Genomic DNA, 22,747 nt, shown 5'->3' on the forward strand with positions numbered 1-22,747 from the left:
GGCCTCTGAGGTCTCAACGCACGACCCACAACAATGTCATCCAATCTGGGCAAAAGGGCTTCATAACTAGGAAGGGTGTTGAAACAAAACCCCCCCTCAAAGGACTAAACTAAGACTCTGGCTCTGTCCCAAAACCAATGTGGGCAGCGTTTGAGCATTTGTGTAAGTTGGTCTGAAAGGTAGACAGATTTTAAGGCAGCATCAGATGTTTCACAGTGTATTGCGAGTAAAGAAGTAAATTCAATAGTGTGTGTAAATGAAATTATTTATGATTTTATGAATAATATATGTATTTATGTCTTTATATTTCTTAGTATTAATAATATAATATATTATTTTTATTATATATATATATATATTACACCCACATAATTGATGACATAATCTGCTTCTTTGACTTTAAAGGTTAAATGCAAAAATAGATCTCTCAGATCTTCTGGTACAGTCTTTGATTTCTTCTTTTTTTTCTTAAAAATGTTTTAATGATGCTTTGGAGGACGTTTAGACGTTATTATATATATATATATATATATATATATATACACACACACACCCATAATTGATATATATATATATATATATACATATATAATAAAAATAATATATTATATTATTAGTACTTAGAAATATATAGACATAAATACATATATTATTATATATATTACACCTACATAATTGATGACAATATGTAAGTACAGTAAATGAAATAATTTATAATTGTATCAATAATATATGTATTTATATGTATTTCTATTTCTACTTACTAATAATATATTATTTTATTATATACACACACATATAACTCATGACAATATGTAAATACAGTAAATGAAAAAAATGTATTAATTTTAGCAATAATATATATATAAATACACACTACTTTGTTGTTTTTTTACGTACTAATAATATTTTATATTATCTTTATATATACACTCATGACTGATGACAATATGTAAATACAAAAAAGAAACCATTTAATTTATCAGTAATATATGTATATTAAAATATACATATATTATTTATTCTAACAATATATTATTTAATTTTATTATTATTTTTCAAGTCCTATTATATTAAATTATATTATTTTTATTATATATATATATATACACACACACACACACACAAACACAACTGATGACAATATGTAAACACAGCAAATGAAATTATTTATTTTATCAGTAATATATGTATAGTAAAAATATATATATATTACTTATTCTTTCAATTTTTAAGTACTAATAATACATTATATTATTGTCATTATATATACACAACTGCTGACAATATGTAAATCTGTGAAAATAAATAATTTATCATTTTATCAATAATATATGTATATTAAATTAAATTATACATAGTACTTATTCTTTCTTTTATTTATTTCTGTTATTTTTTTATTTTATTTATATATATAAATATATATATATATATATACACACACATTCATTCATTCGTAATTTTAATATATTCATTCATAATTTCAGATGATCTGAAACGTATCTATTTATTAATCTATAGATAATATTATTATTATTATTATTATTATTATTATATAAAATATATTTTATATTAAAAACATGATTTTAAACGCATCAATAATAAACAATTATAAATATTACAACTTAAACCAATTAACCTTCTTTTACCCAATGATTGTGTGTGTGCCATGCATTTTTATGCACATATAAAATTTTTCAAAATTGTTTTGGAAAGCTGCTGCCTCTGTAGGCAGTAGACAGGAAACCAGCTCACTACGGTTTTAGAACAGAGCCTCTACACTGAGACCCCTTCTGTTTTGCCTTTCCAGTGTCATCATACTGTTATCTACTCTGAACTTTCCACAATGACTCATGTATAACCGTATAGTGTATTCACGCAAGGCACTGCCAAAACCCATGGCATATTATTGCAAGTGAAGCATTATCATGTAGCGCTGTCTTGCGTTATCATTATGAGTGTGTGCACATGGCTGACACGCGACATGGTTTCTTTTTGAGGACAGGTGCCGTTAAACCGCACTGACTTCCTGCACGCTCTTTCTGAAGTGAGGATACAAACGTTCTCTTTGAAACCACGGTACAACCCCTAACTGTTCAAAACAACCCTGTTTGATTAACGCTGCTCTCTGAATTACACAGAAATACATTCATGAGCTCTTCATACAATGCATCTTTTATTTCAACATCTGTTATATTAGCAGAACAGATATTAAACCTTCATTTTTAGCACTCTGAATTTACTCAAACTGCGTCCAAATCAAATTTTAAGTATCAAGTATAGACTCATGTCAACACTATTTGGTCTGTGTGGTGTTTTTTTTTTTTTTTTTCTATGAAATTACATTTCTTCATGTTACCCATAATGAATGAATGTGTAACTATGGCAACTAGGCTTTGTTTTCTATCATGCAAAACCCACATCCTCAGTCTATGACACATTTCTGACTGTATCTATATCTACATAATTTTATAATCTACATAATCTACATAAATGCCCACATGAACAAAAGAGCAACTGAGGGTGGATCCAAACAGTCATGATAAAAATGTCTTAAAATATGCATAAAGTCCAAACCAGATCACAAATCAATTGTTTGCTACTTAAGTGTGACTTTTTTTCTTTTGTAACATTATTTCACAGTAACTTCTTTTCTTTGCAGGGTTTACAGGTGAAGACAGACTATATTCCCCTGCTGCAGTCGCTAGCTTCATTTGGATGGAGACTCACTTGTGTGCTGCCTACACCCATCATCAAGACGAACAGGTAAAGTTATTGCCTTAAAGTTTGTTATTACTTATGCAAAGATTAACTGCAAAAATATTTGTGTGCAATATTAGCTAAAAAAGTATAATGTGAGGGAACAGTATGCTACCCAGACACCCTTGGCACAGTGTTTTCAACATGCAAGGATTTGGTACACACTAATCCAAATCTCACTATTTGTACTATATAGTACATGAGATTAGGATTAGTATGCAAATTAGATTGCAGCCATAGACTTGTGGTACTGTATGTTCAGCTAGACTTCCAGCAATATGGGAATTCATATTCACTGACAATAATTTTGCAAGAAAGAGACTAAAAAGCTTGCACTTTCAATGAAAACTGGTGATCTGCAGCAACATGAGCATTCACTGGGCATTCAATGAAGTGGAGAAAATTTAACTATGTAAATGATCAGTGAAGCAACACAACAACTACCAATGGGAATAAGAGTGGAGCTCATGTGATCCGTCTGCTGTGAGATACTGTAGTTGAGTTTAGACAAGATTTTACTGCTCTGTCGTGAAATATGCAAGGAATCACAGTGAGTTTGATTCATGCATTGATAATCATGTTCATGATATGATGCTTCATGCACTGTCGTAATTTATATTCAAAACACTTTCCTCTGCAGAATGAGAGGCAAGAAATCTGATTCCATATTAAAACAGGATGAACTATTTAAAATATATTTTTTTAAATACAAATTATATATATATATATATATATATATATATATATGTATGTATATTTTGTCACTATATATAAAATTCTGTAAATAATGTACAAGTACATAAAATAATTAGATATAAATATATAATTAGATATATATAAAATTACATATATATTTCGTAAATTATATTATACAACTTCATATAAACATATATATATATATATAAAATTATTAATACTTATTAATAGATATAGACAAATTGTATACATTTATATAAAAATAAACTACATATTATACCATTTTATAAATTCTGTAAATAATATATAATTATATATATATATTAGTAAATCACATACTATACAGTTTTATATTATGTATAAAATTATTTATATATATATATATATAAATCTATTATACTATATATTTTATATATTTATATAAATATACTATGTAGATTATACTATTTTTTTATAAATTCTGTAAATAATGTATAATTATATATTATAAAGGAATTATATTTACTCACTGTGTGTACCTTTATAAAAACGTAAATCATATAATTTAAAATTGTATACGTGTGTGTGTGTGTGCGTGTATATATATATATATATATATATATATATATATATATATATAAAAATTATATATACTATTTTATATAAATTCTGTAAATAATGTATATATATACACACACTACTTTTACTATTTTTATATACTTATATACGTAATTTCTATATAGTTTATTACTTTTATCTGCAGAATGTTATTTTTTGCAACAACAACTGAGATAGATAGATAGATAGATAGATAGATAGATAGATAGATAGATAGATAGACAGATAGACAGATAGACAGATAGATAGATAGATAGATAGATAGATAGATTTATCTTTAGAATTATGTTAATTATGTTTTATTTTATTCATTTCTAATTATTACACTTGCATACTGTCATTCAGTTATGTATAATTATATTCTTTTAATATAACATCTACCATCTTGGACTGATGTTAAGAGCACCTGCTTATTTCACCATTCACGTTAGGGCATCCAGCAATACAAAACCCAACTACGACCACTAATATGCCAAGGTTTCGAAGTCTTTCAGCATGAACAGACTTTAGAGGTAGGAAACATAAAGCCATCAATTGATTTTGTGTAAACCCCTCACGGGGTGCCATTTCCAACATAAAAAACAATGCTACAACCCGCACAGAGCAATGGTACGTCCCGAACTCCAACCGCGACAAAGTGCTCGGGGTATAAAGAGCTCTGCGGACCTCATGGAGTCAGATGTAATGACTGGCACAGGCAGTGCGGGGGCACAACTCCACTATTTGCTCGTCGTAATGGAATGTCAATACAAGCTAACTGATGATTCCTGTAATGGTGAGTGGAAGCTTCCGGCGATGTCGAACTGAAGTTCACCATGTAATCTCCATCTGTCATACCACGCCTGTGCCGGGGCCAATCCCGCGTTGGCTTTTCTCTCACACGTCATTCTTCTATCCGTCCTGGAGCCCCTGCTGATTAATTACGGGCCTATTTTAAACTTTCACAAAATGCCACAACACACAACAGCAGCAATGTGGCTAATTAATCAAAACGCTGTCCTAGATACTACAGAACCGTCACTTTTCAATGTCTTGGAGACGGCTGGCCTTGTTTTCCTGGGAGGTGGAAACACAACATGGTAACAGTGGGTAAAACTCGCAGTACTATGAATACCAGCGTTGGTGAGGTTCAGATTTCATTATTCATGAATACTCAAACAAGCCATTATTTTAAAAAAAGCACACTATCGTTCATAAGTTTAAGATCTGTAAGATTTTTTTTCTTTTTTAAAGAAAATACTTTTAATCAGCAAGGACGCATTAAATTGATCAAAAGTGACAATAAAAGGCATTTATAATGTTACACAAAAATTCTATTTTAAACTTTAAAAAATTCTATTAATCAAAGAATGCTGGGGGAAAAAAATGATCAAGGTTTCCTCAAAAATAAGTTCAAATTTATAATAATCAGCAGCATATTAAAATGATTGCTGAAGGATCATGTGGCACTGCGGACTGGAGTAATGATGCTGAAAATTCAGCTTTGCATCACAGGAATACATTACATTTTGCAATATATTGATTTTAAAAAACAGCTATTTTAAACTGTAATATTATTTCACAATATTAATGTTTTTACTGTAGATTTAATCAAATAAATGCAGCCTTGGTAAGCATAAGTACGACAGCATTTTAATGTTAAAAAACGTTTTTAAAAAACGTAAAAATCTAAGATTACAAGATTAAAGTCGAAATAGTATGAGAATAAAATCTAAATATTTTAAGAATAAAGTTTAAATACTTTGAGAATAAAGTCGAAATATTTCAAGAATAAAGTCAAAATGTTTCGAGAACAGTCAAAATGTTTTGAGAATAAAGTTAAAATTACAAGAATAAAGTCGAAATACTACGGGAATAAAGTTGAAATATTTCGAGAATAGTCAAAATTACAAAAAGTCAAAATAGTTTGAGAATAAAGTCGAACTATTTCAAGAATAAAGTCGAAATATTTTGAGAATAAAATCGAAATTACGAAAATAAAGTTGTAAAATAAAAATGTTTCGAGAATAAAGTTGAAATTACGAGAATAAAGCCGAAATAGTATTCTTAAAACATTTCAATTTTATTCTTGTAGTATTTCGACTTCATTCTCAAAATATTACAACTTTAATCTCGTAATCTTAGATTTTTTTTTTAACGTGGCACTAAAATGCCACCATACATAAGAGACTTCTTTTAAAAACATTTTAAAAAATTACAGACACAAATGGAACTTCTGCATAGAAAAATAATTATTTATTGATTTGCAATTAATTATTATTTTGCAATAAGAGCAGTATTTCGCCACAAACTATCATGGAAATGGCAAACCTGCTATAAATCCTTTTTTTTTTTTTTTAAATCATGGAATAAATAAATGGAAATTTCTACACTGAATTTTTCGCCCAGTTATCCTCAGCTCTAAAACTGTTGATGAGCTAGAAATCCACTCTTTGTAGGTATAATCTCTAGAAAATGACTAAAAAAGTCCTCCAGTAATCACAAACAACTAGAAGTCGTCTTGCCAAACAAACAAGGTAATTCCACAGCACTTTTTTTGAATGCAGATGAGTTTGTTTGTAAGCTGCACTCTTACATTTCCACACACACAGGGCGGCTTCTCATTGCTATGCATCACACCGTACCGATGGCTTGTACATTCATTACATTGAAAATTGCAGAAGTTACCATTCAATTAAGTCCTTGATGGGGATTGTATAGGCGTCGTGTATTGTAGCAGAGACGCAGACTAGTTTGGATGCTGGCGAAACTGAAGACCAGAGCTGTTATTTTACCATCCAGCCACTCGTTTACATTTTAATGGACTGAGGCTTGCAGGAATCCAGTTTTGCCTCTTTGATTTAAGCAGGAAGCACTTGAATAAATATACAGTTCCATGACAAGCAAGAAAATAGGAAGTTTGAAGAAAAAAAGCAAGGCGAATTAGACAGTTGGTATTGATTGCCAGCTTATGGCACGGATGCAGAGGCCCATTTGATGTAAAAGATTTGTAGCAGAATCGTACCGAGAAACGGCGAGCACTGAGACTGTTTAGTAACACAACTCCATCTGCTCTGAAGATTAAACGGCTTATCTGAACTGTTTAAACGTGGTTTTACAACCAAACACCCCAAACTCACAGCACTCTGTGTTTGCTCGATGATGTGAAACTTCCTTCTCTATACATATTTGCGATAGAGCCCTGACAAGACACCAAGAAAGAGAGATTTAGTCATCACAGGATTTCACAAAACAGATATTTTGTTCCCCCCCTTTCAATGCCGGATGTTCCCACTGCGCTCACAGCTAAAATATTTAAACAGATCTCCAAAGGGGTTTTTTTTGCACCATCCAGCATTATTGGAGCTATAAATACAAGATAAGACGCTGAATATCCAAACACACTCTAATAAACATGGAGCGGCTGCTCTGCAAAGTGTAGGGTGAGCTGGGGGAGGGGGGTACTTATGTTCTCTACATTAAATGTATTTATATATGAAGAATATGAAGAGTTTATTTGCAAAAACAGATAACTTTTCACAAATCATGTTTGTATTCTGTTTTTATTGTGTTTTGTGTTAGTTGACAGTTATTTTTACCAAAATAACCCAACTATAGTTTGATAGAGATTAATTGGAATGCACAATGAAAAAACATTTTTTTAAATTGTTTTTAAGTTTTCTCTTTTTGCAAATTAACTTATCATATATATATATATATATATATATATATATACAGAGAGAGAGAGAGAGAGAGAGAGAATATGAATATGAATATAGATTAGATTAAAAAAAAATGAATATATATTTTAAAAATAAATGTGTGTGTGTGTATATATACACACACACCAACAAATATATATATATGTGTGCATTGATGGTACAGAATATGAATATAGATTAGATAAAAATATATATATGAATATATATTTAAAAAATAAATGTGTGTGTGCATATATATACATATATACACACACACACACACACACACACACAGACACACACACACCTTAATTATTATTTACATAATTAAATCACAAGACAAGTCGATTTTTGGCTCTTTGTAGTAAAAAGTGTAATAAAATATATATATAATATATATATATATATATATATATATTTTTTTTTAATATATTTATTTATTTGTTCTTCCTTAAACCGCTTCCTTAAGACGTTTGATGATTGTTGTTTGAAGTATAATCATACCTAGATCACTAATTGAACTGTTTCATCTCTCTCATCCAGTGATGGAAGTTTGGCCACCAAGCAGATCGTTTTCCTCCAAAGACCAGTGTTGCCTCGCAAGAAGAAGGAATCCAAGGTGCGTGACCCCTTAGTCCAGCTGCATTACTGACATACTGCTGCCAAACACACACAAACACACATATGGTTAATATCATATTCCTCACATTCTCTATGCTTCTCGGCTGAAACATCTCCATCGTTAGTGTCAGCAGCCAAAGTCACACACCAAGAGTTTTTACAGGGTTCATTGCCGGCGTCAGGCATTTCCTTAAAGCACCACATAAAATGGGGCAGAAAGCACAAGATGCTTGAACAGAACATTGCATAATTTAAACAAAGATTTAGCTCCATGTCACTTCAAAGAAAACCAGAGCGAGTATGTGCTTAGTGGGTGTTACTGCGTGTTTGGCTTTCCTGATGATATTTACTTACACGCCAGTGTTGTCTTTTTACATTTTTGGGGAAGAAAGGGCCAATGCAAATGAACTGTGCTAAGCTTTAATCAACCTGTCACACTTGTCATGAGTTGTATATGTAATTCAATACGTGAATTCGTATTCACAACCATAACAAACTGAAGAGGGAATCTAAATGAACTTTTTCCGAAAACAAAAATGTCATGGCATGTAAGGCCTGAGCTTCCTGTCTCATGCATCTTGCGGTTGCATGAGGAGACCACAGCTTTGTGTGTACTGCTTTTATGTAAGCATCCTCTCACATTTGATACGTGCAATCAGATTTTAAGCATTTATAAATTGCAACGGTATATGATTTACTCTACTTAAAGAAAAAGAGTTAAAAACTAGCTAAAAATACTAAAAAATATGCAAATGAAAGACAGAAAAGTGGCAAGCGGCAGCCAATCGCTGAGGACAGACATTAACTGCTGGAGACTTCAGGATAAACTTGGATTTATTGTGGGTTTGTTTAACAATTATGATGCCAGTTTGTTATTTGAAGAGGTTTAATAATGGTTAAAAAAAAAAAAAAAGCTTAAATATTTATTTCAGATTTGAAAAGCACACACACCCACCCACACTCTTGAAAGAAGTCTCTTATATTTACCAAAGCTGCATTCATTTCATAAATCCTTGATTAATAAAGCTATTCATTTCTTATTTTTTTGTTACTTATATGAAACTTCTGAATGGTAATCTATCAGTTTCCACAAAAATAAAAATCAGCAAAAACGTTTTCAACATTGACAATAATAAGAAATGCTTCTTGGGCAGCAAATCAGCATATTAGACTGATTTCTGAAGGATCATGTGACACTGAAGACTAGAATAATGGAGTAATGTAGGAGTAATGGAGGATGCTGAAAATTCAGCTTTGCATCACAGGAATAAATTACATTTTACAATATATTAAAATAGAATTTTTAAAATTTTAAACTGTAATAATATTTCACAATTTTACTGTATTTTCAAAGCAAACAAATGCAGCTTTTGTTGTGCATAAGCGACTGAACACTTCTATGCTTCCTCAGATTGTTTATCAGCGATTAAACATTATCAAAACGATCTCGGTGAAGCTCTTCTGACATTAGATTAGTTGTGGTGGAGCATGAAAGGCTTTTGACACTTATTTCACACAGCACACCCCAACCTGTCAGGGGCACAGACTCATTTACAGGTGGCGTGACCGAAGATGCTGCTGCCCGCTGCCAGTGTTTCCGTATGAAGGCACCTGCTGAGCAATATAGTCTTCCGAGGCACCATAACACGACGTCTAATCACCTTATTACACGGTTCTCTGGCGTTTTTGACTTTGATTAATAAATCACGGCATCCGACGGTCAGATATTTCCTAATATTCGCTGTCGTCCGTAGGAATGTCGTCATTTGCACATCCGGGTAACTGAAACTGGCGGTAATTTAGCCTCTCACGCACATTTCGCGCTCTTTGTATAACGCAACTAGTTGTTGACTGTAATAAAAATCACCTAATGGAACGTGAGTATTGATATTACCGTAATACATTCACAAACACTGAGAAAAAATAAGTGATTACTGGAATATGCACCTTTTTTCTGAGTAACCGATGAGCGCCGCCATGATGGATTCTAACTTACCTTGCTGCCTTCCATAGAAATCTACGGCTGCGTCCGAAAGCCTAGACAGCTGACTTGCTGCCTTATCAATCAATGACTCTGTAGTCAGCGTTTTTGCACGAAGGCACCTCATGAAACTGATTTCAGACAGGCTTCTGAGGCAGCGTAACGTTTTAATGATCTACAACAAAATAGAACGAGTTTTGATGATAGCTAAACAAATATTTAGATACTATAATATTGATTTCTCGCTAGAAATAACATCAAAAGTGCAAAAAGTTAGTCAGAAATATACATTTACACACAAAATGACCACCAAACGCAACTTTCAGGCGCCGTCTTTATTTTTTTTTAGCTCAACCATCATGGTATGAAATGCACAGAATTGTGGGATATCTAAGTCAGCGAAGGATACATCGATGCTGCCTTTAAAATTTTCTGAGAAGAAGGTACCTCCGAGACAGGAAGTGAAATCAAATTTGTATTTGGACATGTCTTGATGCCTTCCTGCCTTTGAATCCTGCCTCCGAAGGCAGCATTTTAGAGCTTTCGGACGCAACCCATGTTAAAATAGGGTAAAGAAATCGAACTTTTTAAATAATCGAAATATGTAGCTAAATATAACAATGTGGGCAGGGTTAAGCTTTGCGTTAATTTGACTAGAAACACCAGAGACCGGAGATGTAAAGCTTTTCTTTTTGTTATGAGGCTGAAGAGATTTCAAGAAAAAGTTGAATATATCAGTGTTGGCTAGTTGCTAATTGGTTTTTACACTGTAACAGACTGTTTTCTTTAAGACTTAAGATAATATACAAGTAGAATTATAAAAATATTAACTCAAATCAATATTACTTCCATTAAATCAATATCCCATTTATAATAATGAATTTTTATGTCTAGTCACACATTTATTTAATTTAATTTTAATTGAGTTAAGTATAAATAATAATAATAATAATTAAAAAATATATATATTTTTATTGGTGTTATTTAGCAGTAAAAACAGAAACAAATTATATATTTAAATACAGTCAAACCAAAAATTATTCAGACACCAGATATAATTTTTTATTTTTATTTTTTTTTACTAGTGGGTGCAGGACACTATAGTTTATTTATGTAAGTGAGGATAGCAAAATAAAGTAAACTGTGACATTATACCCAAAAATACTTCATACAGTGGACTACCAGTAAAACGGATACAAATTTGCGGCCAAAATTTGATTTGACACTTTGACCTGACCATGTTTTGTTACATATCTTTCTAGTTATCTGATATTATTAAGATGAATTTGTTCTTGTCATATTTTATTACCATTTTCCAAATTATTGACTGTACATATACAGGCCTATAAATGCCTATACACACTACTGCAGTGTTGTTTTTTGAATAAATACTAAAATTTTACATAAAATAAATAAATAAGACAGCAGGTAAACAGAATTTTGCTCAAAAGTACACTTTTATTTATCATGGAAGCAGTGATTCATAAAATGATGATCAAATGATGAAGCACTACAACCAAGCACACTTTTGCCATTTTAAAGAGACAGTTCATTAAATATTTATCTGCATCTCATTATCTTTCCATAAAAAAAGTACTCAAACTCTCTGTCGACGTTTTCTGTTTCAGAAAGTCATCTTTAAAGCACGAAACAAGTCCAACAAGAACTCAGTCAAAGACGCGCCAAAGAACAAGAAGAAGAAAGACTCCACGCCCACCGCAGAGAAGGAGATAAGTGATCAAAAGCCCTGTGATGGAGCCGAGAAGAGCGCTGAAGAGACAAACACAAGCGTGAATGAACGACGGGAGGAAAACCAGAATAATGAGGCTGATGCTGAAGTGCAGAGTGAACAGAAAGAGGACAGAGAGGAAGGGAACGAGACAGAGGAAGGGACGGTGGGAGCAGGCAGGGAAAAACAAGAAGCGGTGGGTGGAAATGCTAAGGATGAGGTAGATGTTAAAGAGGAAGAGCGTAGTGTGAAAACAGAAGCTGAAATGGGGTCGTGTCAAGACAAGGCCTCGTCTACGGCACAGGACGATGAGGTGAACAAACCGGAAGACGACTCAGCCAATCAGGATTGAGGACGTGCTCACACCCACCGGGCCAAAGGAAGCGGACCTTCATGAATGTTCAAAATGCTATCTTGCAAAAAAAAAAAAAAAAAATCACTTTGCTAATCGATATCTTGTCTTGTTTTCCAGTATCTAAACATCCTTAAAACAAGTTAAATTCTTGTTTTTTTGATCTTTAGATATTCAAGACAAAACTACTGGTTGATGTCGCGTAGCTTACGGTCACACAAACACCTCACCTGACATTTCCACCTCTTGTAACCAATACTGAACGTTTTACTCACCGCTGGTAAGCGGACGATAACATCCCTTCCCCATTGATATCTTTAAATGAGCCGAAAGGACTCTGGTATCCAGGAAGAGGGAGGAGAGATGGGAAGATTGTTATCAGTAAATGCACTGGATGGGAAAACCACATTAATATTTACTCAATGAGCCCAAAGGGCCGAGACAGACTCGAAGACGGCAACTCAGACGCGTTCCAAGGAGAAGGTTACTGTTGCGAGAAGCAATCTATTGTGATGTAAGGTGCATATGTTTGTGTATGTTTTTGTTTACGTTTTTATGAATATTTCATGTCACCGTCCAAACAAAAAATTGAGAGAAGATAGAGAAACATACTGGGAATATTTCTATTAAGTTTGTTGTGCAGTAGAGGCAACTTTTTGTTGGTTTGGTTGTTAGCATTCAGAGCATATCCACCACTGGTTTAAAGGAAGAACTCACACAGAAATGAAAATTCTGTCATCATTTACTCACCCTCATGTTGTTTCAAATATGTATGACTTTATTCCATGAGAATGAAGACTCGGGCTGTTGTATGGAAGTCCATTTCTGCCACATAAAAAAATGCATTAGTAAAATATAATTATTACATAAAAAGCACAATTATGACACATTGAGGGGTAGAATTTGACATAAAAAACTGACACATAAAAGAGATAAATAGTAGAAATTAACATACATCAACATTAAGATAAAAAGTCATAATTATGACGTCAAAAGTCCATTTACATATCTCATAAGTATGATATTTTATGTGTTTTTTTTATTTTGATTTACCAAAGTATGATTTATTTTTCTCATGTGGTAGATGCATATAATTATGACTTTTTAATTTCAATTAGCATTTTAGAGTTATGACTTAGTATGTCATAATTTTGACTTTTAATGTCACAATTGACTTTTTAATCACAATTCTGATTCAGTAAGTCATAATTTCAGTGTTTTAAGCCATGCACTACCAGTCAAACGTTTTGGAACAGTAAGATTTTTTTATGTTTTTTTAAAAAAAGTCTGCATTTATTTGATCCAAAGTACAGCAAAAACAGCAAAAAATGTCAAATATTTTTAATATTTAAAACAACTGTTTTCTATTGAATATATTTTAAAATGTAATTTATTCCAGTGATTTCAAAGCTGAAAAATAGTTATATAAACTTCAAGCTTTTGAATGGTACAGTGTATTTAAGATAAATGCTGATTTTTGGATTTTTCAAAGAATCCTGAAAAAAATGTGCTCAAGAATTTTAAATATTAATAATATATAAATAAAAATAATTTATTGATAAAAATGTTTCTTGAACATCAAATCAGCATATTAGAATGATTTCTGAAGGATCATGTGAAGAGTAATGATGCTGAAAATTTAAATTACATTTTAAAATATATTCAAACAGAAAGCAGTTATTTTTTAAATAGTAAAATATTTCACAATATTACTGTTTTTGCTGTATTCTGGATCAAATAAATCCAGGCTTGGTGAGCAGAAGAGACTTTTTTAAAAAACATTAAAAATCTTACTGTTCAAAAACTTTTGACTGGTAAAGTGTAATAATTATTATTTACCAAAGCATTCTTTTTATCTTCAAATGGCAAAAATGGGCTTTTATACTTTTGAGCTCCATGGAAGCATCAGAAAATTAGTCCATTAAATTAAAAATATAACATTTTACCTAATATTTGTGGGCATAGTATATATTTATGCTTATTAGAATATTATTTTGTTAGCTTAGCCACAAGCTAAATGAACTAATTATCCACTGAACGTGCAAAAAAACGTAATTAAATGATGACAGAATTAGCATTTATAGGCCGAATTATCACATTTAAAAGAGGCAGATGGCATAATAAGTGTCTGTTTGGGCTTCAGTTTAGTTTACATGGAGACAATCTGCTCTAGCTCTAATTCAGACATTTTCAACATTGCTCTCAGAGGCAATAAAGCATCACAAGTAATTTTGTTTGAGAAAGCCAACAACAGAAAGACAAGTGAACCTTTCCCTGTTTTAATTAGCAGACGACTAAGGGGTCGTTCACACAGGACCTTTTTCTTGTGTTAAAAACAGCAGAGTGCAACAGAAGGTGCGTTTATATGCACATTAACTCCAAGACATTTGCTAATGTTCACCACAAGATGTTCATTCTGCCCCCGATTCATCTGATGACTGTGCTTTAAAACTGACAGCGATTTGATTTGTAACTAATAAGTCAACGTGAAATCAAAATCAACCCTATTTTGATTCAAATGAAAGAAATAAACTAAAAAACATGGCACTGATGCACACATATATGCATACTGCACAGACCAAAATGGAACAAGACATTTTTGTAGAATATTTCACTGCACAGAATTCATAAAGATACTGACAGGTTTTATTATGAAAATTGCATTTTTTGAGGCGGACGTAATATGAGAGTGAAACTTCACGGTGTTATTACACAGGCCGCCATCACCAGTTTTCAATTTGCATAAGAAAATAAATGGATACGTGGATAATCCGTAACAGAATGTTGTGATGGGATAGAGGGGTTATTTCATGACAATGACATTATTACCCTGATCATCTGGGACGTTTCAGATTTAAAGTGAACAACAGAAAATGAGGATAATGTGGTTACGGGTTCACGCGGTTCTCCGGCTTTTATTAATGAAGCCAATGTCTTGTATTTTAGAAATCAGATCCCTTAATCCAGCAGAATCGCAAGACTATGATTTCAGATAGACATTATTATCCTTGGTTTTTCATAGAAATGAAAAAAGAACTAAGTATGTGTTAAAAAATATCTATATATAATTCGACATATTACTTTACAATAAAACAACAACTGGGTAACATGTCATGCTTCTATGTAAGAATAGGCCAAAAATCAATTAGAGACTTAAAAGTGCATTCAGTATATACCTTATTCTTCAACATGGAAGTAAGCCTATGGGCAAGACTTCCGGTTCATTAGCCGCTATAGGGAAATAATGAGAAGAATAACAACATGCAGTAAACAATAAAAATGTTTGCACTACAAACCAGTGTGTTCATAATAAAGATAATACATTAAAATAATATGGTAAGACACACCAATTTGCAATATCAAGCAGCAAAATTAGCTGTTTGTACCATAAGATGGCCACAAAGGAAATCCCAGTCTTACGGAAAATATAAGGTAGATAGCATAATGATAAATGTTACTTTTAAACCAAGCAGCTTGGTCAAGACAGAACCTGCAAAAACCTTGAACCTTGAAATCTGCATGGGGAAATCTTAAAGCCCTCACACTAAATTCCTGAACGCACTGAATCCTGTCAAAAATACTGGCTTTCGCCAGTGAAAATTGGCCGAATAATGGTAAAGGTGAACGCACTTGATGCTTAAAACGTCTTAATGTTATTGCATTAGTTAAAATATCAAACTAAGTGACATTTATTTTAAAAGAAAGAGCCCAGATAACAGGGAGTGTTTTGGCAAGGTTCTCTCAAAGTTATGAACAAACATTATTCCAGAAACATTAACAGACCATTTGTTCCCAGTTATCTGGTGTTTAAGAATGTTCTCTAAAAGGAAGCACAAAACATTATACATTGTTTATGAATCTTTTTTCCTGAAATGTTTTAGTTGGACATTCTTTAAATTTTTAAATGTTACTGTTTGTTTCATAATGTTTAAAGAACATTCAAAAGTAACATTCCTATGATGTTTGCAAAGTTCTAAAATGGAACATTCTTTAACATTCACATATTCAAAATGTTTTTAAAACCTTTCAAAAATTGGATGTTTAGAACATTCATAAGAAATGTAGAAAAATGTTCTTAGGACATACAGTTGAAGCCAAAAGTTTACATACACTTTGCAGAATCTGCAAAATGTAAATTATTTTACCAAAATAAGAGGGATCATACAAAATGCATGCTATTTTTTATTTAGTACTGACCTGAATAAGATATTTCACATAAAATACATTTACATATAGTCCACAAGAGAAAATAATAGTTGAATTTATAAAAATGACCCCCGTTCAAAAGTTTACATACCTTTGATTCTTACTGTGGTGTGTTGTTTTTTTTTTGTTTAGTGATAGTTGTTCATGAGTCCCTTGTTTGTCCTGAACAGTTAAACTGCCTGCTGTTAAAAATCCTTCAAGTCCCACAAATCCTTTGGATTTTCAGCATCTTTGTGTATTTGAACTCTTTCCAACAATGACTGTATGAATTTGAGATCCATCTTTTCACACCAAAGACAACTGAGGGACTCATATGCAACTACTACAGAAGGTTCAAACACTCACTGATGCTCCAGAAGGAAATAACATGCATCAAGAGCTGGGGGTGCAAACTTTTCAACAGAATGAAGATGTGTACATTTTTCCTACAGTATTTTGCTTAAATGTCATATTTTGGTTAATTGATACTGCCCTTCAAAAGCTACAGAAGAGGCTTACTTGTTTCCCAGAAGACTAAATAAGTTAAATTTACCCTAATCTTCAAGTTAAAAACGTTTTCACCGCTCTTAATGCAGTGAAGTGTTTCCTTCTGGAGCATCAGTAAGTGTTCAAATACACAAAAATGCTGAAAAACCAAAAATTTGTGGGACCTTAAAGGATTTTTTCTAAAGAACAGCAGAAAGTTTAACTGTTCAGGACAAACAAGACTCATGAACAACTATCAGTAAACAAAAAAACACAGCTGTGGATCATTCAGGTAACAACAGTATTAAAAATAAAGCATATGCAAACTTTTGAACAGTGTCATTTTTATAAATTCAACTATTATTTTCTCTTATGGACTATATGTAAATGTCTTTTATGAGCAATAACATACATTATAAAAAAATAACATACATTTTGTACGATCCCTCTTATTTTGGTAAAATAATTAACATTTTGCAGATTCTGCAAGGTGCATGTAAACTTTTTTACAAGCATTTTTGAAGTGTTTGAAATCATAAAACAATAATTAAAAAAAAACACTTTCAAATGTTAGTGAAACAAATCCATCATGTGCATTAAAGTGTGTTTACATTTACCATTGCTTGGCAAAATTTCACAAGTGAAACCCTGTCTTTCCAGTAGGAATCTGCATGATCAGGAGTTGCGCATGAAAGCAAACTGTTACATTTATTCAAGTTGGTCATGCGACTTTGCATGCATTGCATTTTACATGCAAAATTTCTCAAATGTGACCGAAAGAAAGTAAAAATCTCATTTTGATTTCATGTTGACGTTTGTCTGACTCTATTCCTCACCTGTTCTGCAAATGTATTTCCATTAAGTCAGCATTGTTGTGTTGGCGTCTGGCCGCATTTGTAATCTGGGTTCGCAGTGTCAGGGTTTTTCCAATATGTGGTCTTGAGGGACGGCGTGTGTGCGGTTCTGCGGGGGTCTGCATTAGCTCTAATGGCCGGAGGGGTCACGTTTAAAATCATAATGGCTTTTCCGCTCCCCCTCCTGCTGGGACAAACGTCTGAATCACTCGGCCTCATCAGAAAAGGACGTCAGCCTCCCAACTCCCTAATAAAAGATGCCGTTTTCAATCTGTCCTCTACTTCAATCTGTTTCTACGCTTTAAAGAAATTCATTTCGCATTTCCCTCTTACACGACGACGGCTCTCGTTCTTTCTTTCTGAACGGTTTCTGACACGTTGTCATTATAATTGTGCTTTGTCACAGTGCTGTTGTTAGACTGTAGCTGGAGGGGAAAGGCCTTGTTTATTGTTTTAATACTGGGGAAAGACAGAGCCGCTCTGACGATTCAACCAGAGATGAAAAGACATTCTGATCACCCTATTTTCAGTTTAACATGTTCAATCTCAGATTACACGCAGACGTCTTTTTCGAGCATTGCTTGTTGCTTATCACAGGTGGAAGAAAGAATGTGTTAAACAGAGCTGAGAGTTCAACAAAAACATTCAAATTACCCAAAATACAATGTGTAGAAGTTAGTGAATGACGGGCGTCCCGATTCCTGCGGACATCTGTAGGCGCTGATTGTGTGTGGGCCTGCTTATCACTGGCAGATAGCAATTATGTTACAGTATGTGTTAGTATGCATATTGCCCTACTGTCAGCATCTGCTCTGATAAGCTTGGCTTATCTAGATTGAGTTTCTCGACTGTGTTCGGAACAGAATACTACTGTACTGTGTATTGCACAGTATGTGCTGTATGCCATCTACTGTTTTAATGTGAACGGCATAAAATAATGCTGTAAGCCAGAAGCGTTGATCCTGACCTTAACTAAAGCAAAATCACTGGCCTTTAGTGACTTTCTGCTTTTAAATAAGCAAAAATGTTATGCTTTTTAGATTTTTTGTCTTGTTTCCAACCAAAATATCCAAGGATTTTCTAGACAAGTAAAAATGATTGTCCTGTTTTTAGAAAAAAACAAGTTAAAACTAAGTGAGTCTTTGCTTAAAACAAGCAAAATAATCTGCCAATGGGGTAAGCAGAATAATCTCGTTTTCTCTTTGAAATAAGATTATTTTACTTGTTCTAAGATTTGAAACTTGTTTTTTTCTGAACAATAATTTCTACTTGTCTAGAAAATCCTTCTTGGTTTAATCATTTTTAGATATTTTGGCTGGAAACAAGACAAAAAAAAAAAACATTTTTGCAGTGAAAATCAGTATTAGGTAACATTTAGCAATATTAATTATTGCAAATACAGATTTATGAGCGCATTGCATGGTGGGATATGCACTGTGTACACTACTGTTCAAAAGTTTAGGGTCAGTAAGATTTAAAAGAAAAAAAAGACATCAAATTAATCAAAAGCGACAGTTAAGACTTTTATAATGTTATAAAAGATTTCTATTTTAAAAAATGCTGTTAATTTGAACTATTTATGAAAGAATTCTAAAAAATGAAATGGATTTCCATGAATATAAGTGACCCTGGTCCACAAAATCAGTCTTAAGGGTCAATTTTTCAAAATTGAGATTTATACATCATCTAAAAGCTGAATACATAAGTTTTCCATTGATGGTTTGATAGGACAATATTTGGCTGAGATACAACTATTTAAAAATCTACAATCTGAGGGTGCAAAAAAATCAAAATATTGAGAAAACTGCCTTTAAAGTTGTCCAAATGAAGTTCTTCGCAATGCATATTACTAATCAAAAATTAAGTTTTGATATATTTACGGTAGGAAATTTACAAAATATCTTCATGGAACATGATCTTTACTTCATATCCTAATGATTTTTGGCATAAAAGAAAAATTGATAATTTTGACCCATACAATGTATTTTTGGCTACTGCTACAAAATGCTACTTAAGACTGGTTTTGTGGTCCAGGGTCACATATTACACAGCACAACTGGTTTTATCACTGATAATAACAAGCATATTAGAATGATTTCTGAAGGATCATGTGACACTGAAGACTGGAGAAATGATGCTGAAAATTCAACTTTGCATCATATTAAAATATATTCAAATAAGAAACAGTTCTTTTAAACTGTACAAATATTTCACAATATTACTGTTTGTACTGTATAAAAAAAAACAGGATTTAAAAATCTTACCGACCTCAAACTTTTGAACAGTAGTGTAAATATCAGTCTATATGCACATGGATCTATACAATTATGCAAAAATAGTACTATAATAGTATGCTTTTTCAAACACAGCCTTTGTTCTTAACTCAAACCCTGTTGAACAAATACACACAGCAGCTATATACATTTCTTAAAGACTTTGAAGGTTAACTTATTTCTGTGTAGACACACTTTACATGGTTTAACCAGCTGGCAGTGATGAATGGTTAGTGCGTGAAAAATAACATGTGATCTTTACCGCTCACCGTTCACCAAGTAGATACGAATGCACACGATAGCAGGCATGACGACAGCAAGTTTATGGATGCCAAGTCCGGTCTGGGCCCGCAGGGTCCGTGGGATGGCGAGGCCACGTCAAACGAGCTGTTAGGGAAAAACAAGGATGTGGAAGAGAGTGAGACAGGATCGGCAAAATGATGCTGAGTAATATTTTCCCTCCGCTCTATAGTATTGACAGGGTGACCCGTGACTCAAACAGCGGCTGACCTTGTCCGCTACAGCTTTTTTTCGTGTTATATGCTAAGAAATGTGCCAGTTCATCAGTTATATAATGGATTTTAACGTATCCTGCAGTGGCAGGGGAGGATCATCGTAGCTACTAATGCACATTTAAGCACGTGCACCTCATTTTGTGGTCCATTTCCTGTCCATTTTCTTGCTTTTCAGAAGAGAAAAGAGTCAAACATGCTGCATTTCTCCTTTTAACCACCCGGCCGGCTTGTATATCTCAAAGGATTTCGCCATTTCTGCCTCCAGGTCGCTTCTTTGATTGTCAGCCACTGTTGTGCCATTGTGAACATTGATCAATGTTTTTCATTGTTTGTAAGGACAAGCAACATGATAATGTCATCTGTACAATTTGTATGATATAATAAATATGATTTATATTTGATTTGTTGTGAGGTTTTGTTTGCTTTATAATATCAGTCAGCTTCTTTATTGCTTGCGTAATGAAGCAAAGCCTCAAGATAAAACTGCTGTTTCTGACAGAGGCTTTGCACAGGTCATATTTCATTTAAAAAACTAAATTATATTCCGCATTAAGAAAATGAAACCTTATGTTTGGGATCATTAGGATTTTTTTAAAGCATTGAGGCACTAATTTCATGACAATTAAGTGCATTTTCCCAAATGATAATCTAATGAGAATCATCTTTGAGAAAAATGTTAATTACAAAAAAACTCCTCAAACTTAAAATCTGGACCGATTAAGATAAGCGAAATGTGCTTAATTGTTACCAAAATACTTTTGCAGTGCAAAAAATCTTAATGGTCCTAAAATAGGCTTTTTTTCCCTTTCATGCAAGTCGTGTTTGTGTGATTTTAGAGTGAAATGTGAAGAGTGTGTTTATGACAGATGTCATGCAGAGAGACAGTTTAAAGCTCCACAGAAGTCATAATGAAACTAGCAACATTTCTAAGTCAGACTGAATGCAAAAAAGGAAAGTGTACGCTTTTTAGTCAGTATTAAAAACACAATGTCTTGTCATACACTGCCAGTCAAATGTTTTTGAACAGTAAGATTTTTAATGTTTTTAAGGAAGTCTCTTCTGCTCACCAAGCCTACATTTATTTATCCAAAGTACAGCAAAAACAATACAATTTTGAAATATTTTTACTATTTAAAATAACTGTTTTTTATTTGAATATTTCTTTACACTGAAGACTGGAATAATGATGCTGATGCTTTGATCACAGGAATAAATTACATTTTAAAATATATTCAAATAGAAAACAGTTATTAGTTTAAATAGTAAAAAATATTCCACAATATTACTGTTTTTTGCTGTATTTTGGATCAAATGAATGTAGGCTTGGTGAGCAGAAGAGAATGCTGTAAAAAAAAAAAAAAAAAAAAATCTTACTGTTGCCTGGTAGTGAATGCTTGTCAGATACTTTTTGTAACAAAAAATGAAGTAAATCTCATTATAAATAATGCAACAGTTAATAAATATAAAAATAAATATGTGCTGAAAATGTACTCACCCACAGGTCATCCAAGATGAAGCTTCTTCATCAGAACAGATTTGGAGAAATGTAGCATCACATAACTTGCTCACCAATGGATCCTCTGCAGTGAATGGGTGCCATTAGAATGAGAGTCCAAACAGCTGATAAAAACATCACAATAATCCAAAACTAATTCACACCACTCCAGTCCATCAATTAACATCTTGTGAAGTGAAAAGAAACACATCCTTCATTAAAGTGTTAAGTTTAACACGTCGCTTCTAGCTAAAATACAAGTCCATAATCCATAATAACACTTACTTAGTGGGGTCATCGGATGCTAAACTCACTTTTTTATGTTGTTTGAACATTGTCTTGGCAGTGTCTGTGTCAGTGTCTGTGGCAGTGAATGTCTATGTTCGCGCAAATCATTCGTGTTCCAGCTTCACTTACAGCAGAAGTGAGTATAAGGGTTTTTTTTCTGAATCTTTGTGATCGCCTTTCCTAATAATGTGCTAGTTAGCAAGTTTAACGGCTAAACACGGCTAGTCAACAGGCT

The 22,747-nt window shown here is 32.7% G+C and overlaps 1 protein-coding gene across 2 annotated transcripts in view; it reads left to right on the top strand.

The window, feature by feature from the left end:
- The window catches only part of LOC127178985 (raftlin), a 122,434-nt gene extending 101,304 nt beyond the window's left edge, over nt 1-21,130 (top strand). For both annotated transcript variants that reach the window (XM_051132214.1, XM_051132215.1), the window contains exons 8-10: nt 2,663-2,766; nt 8,277-8,352; nt 11,964-21,130. In XM_051132214.1, coding sequence (XP_050988171.1) covers nt 2,663-2,766; nt 8,277-8,352; nt 11,964-12,416 — 633 coding nt within the window. In that variant the 3' untranslated portion in view covers nt 12,417-21,130. The remainder of the gene's footprint in view (nt 1-2,662; nt 2,767-8,276; nt 8,353-11,963) is intronic.
- The last annotated feature ends 1,617 nt before the right edge of the window (nt 21,131-22,747 follow it).

This window comes from Labeo rohita, chromosome 16 (genome assembly GCF_022985175.1).
Source record: "Labeo rohita strain BAU-BD-2019 chromosome 16, IGBB_LRoh.1.0, whole genome shotgun sequence".
Lineage (NCBI taxonomy): Eukaryota > Metazoa > Chordata > Actinopteri > Cypriniformes > Cyprinidae > Labeo > Labeo rohita.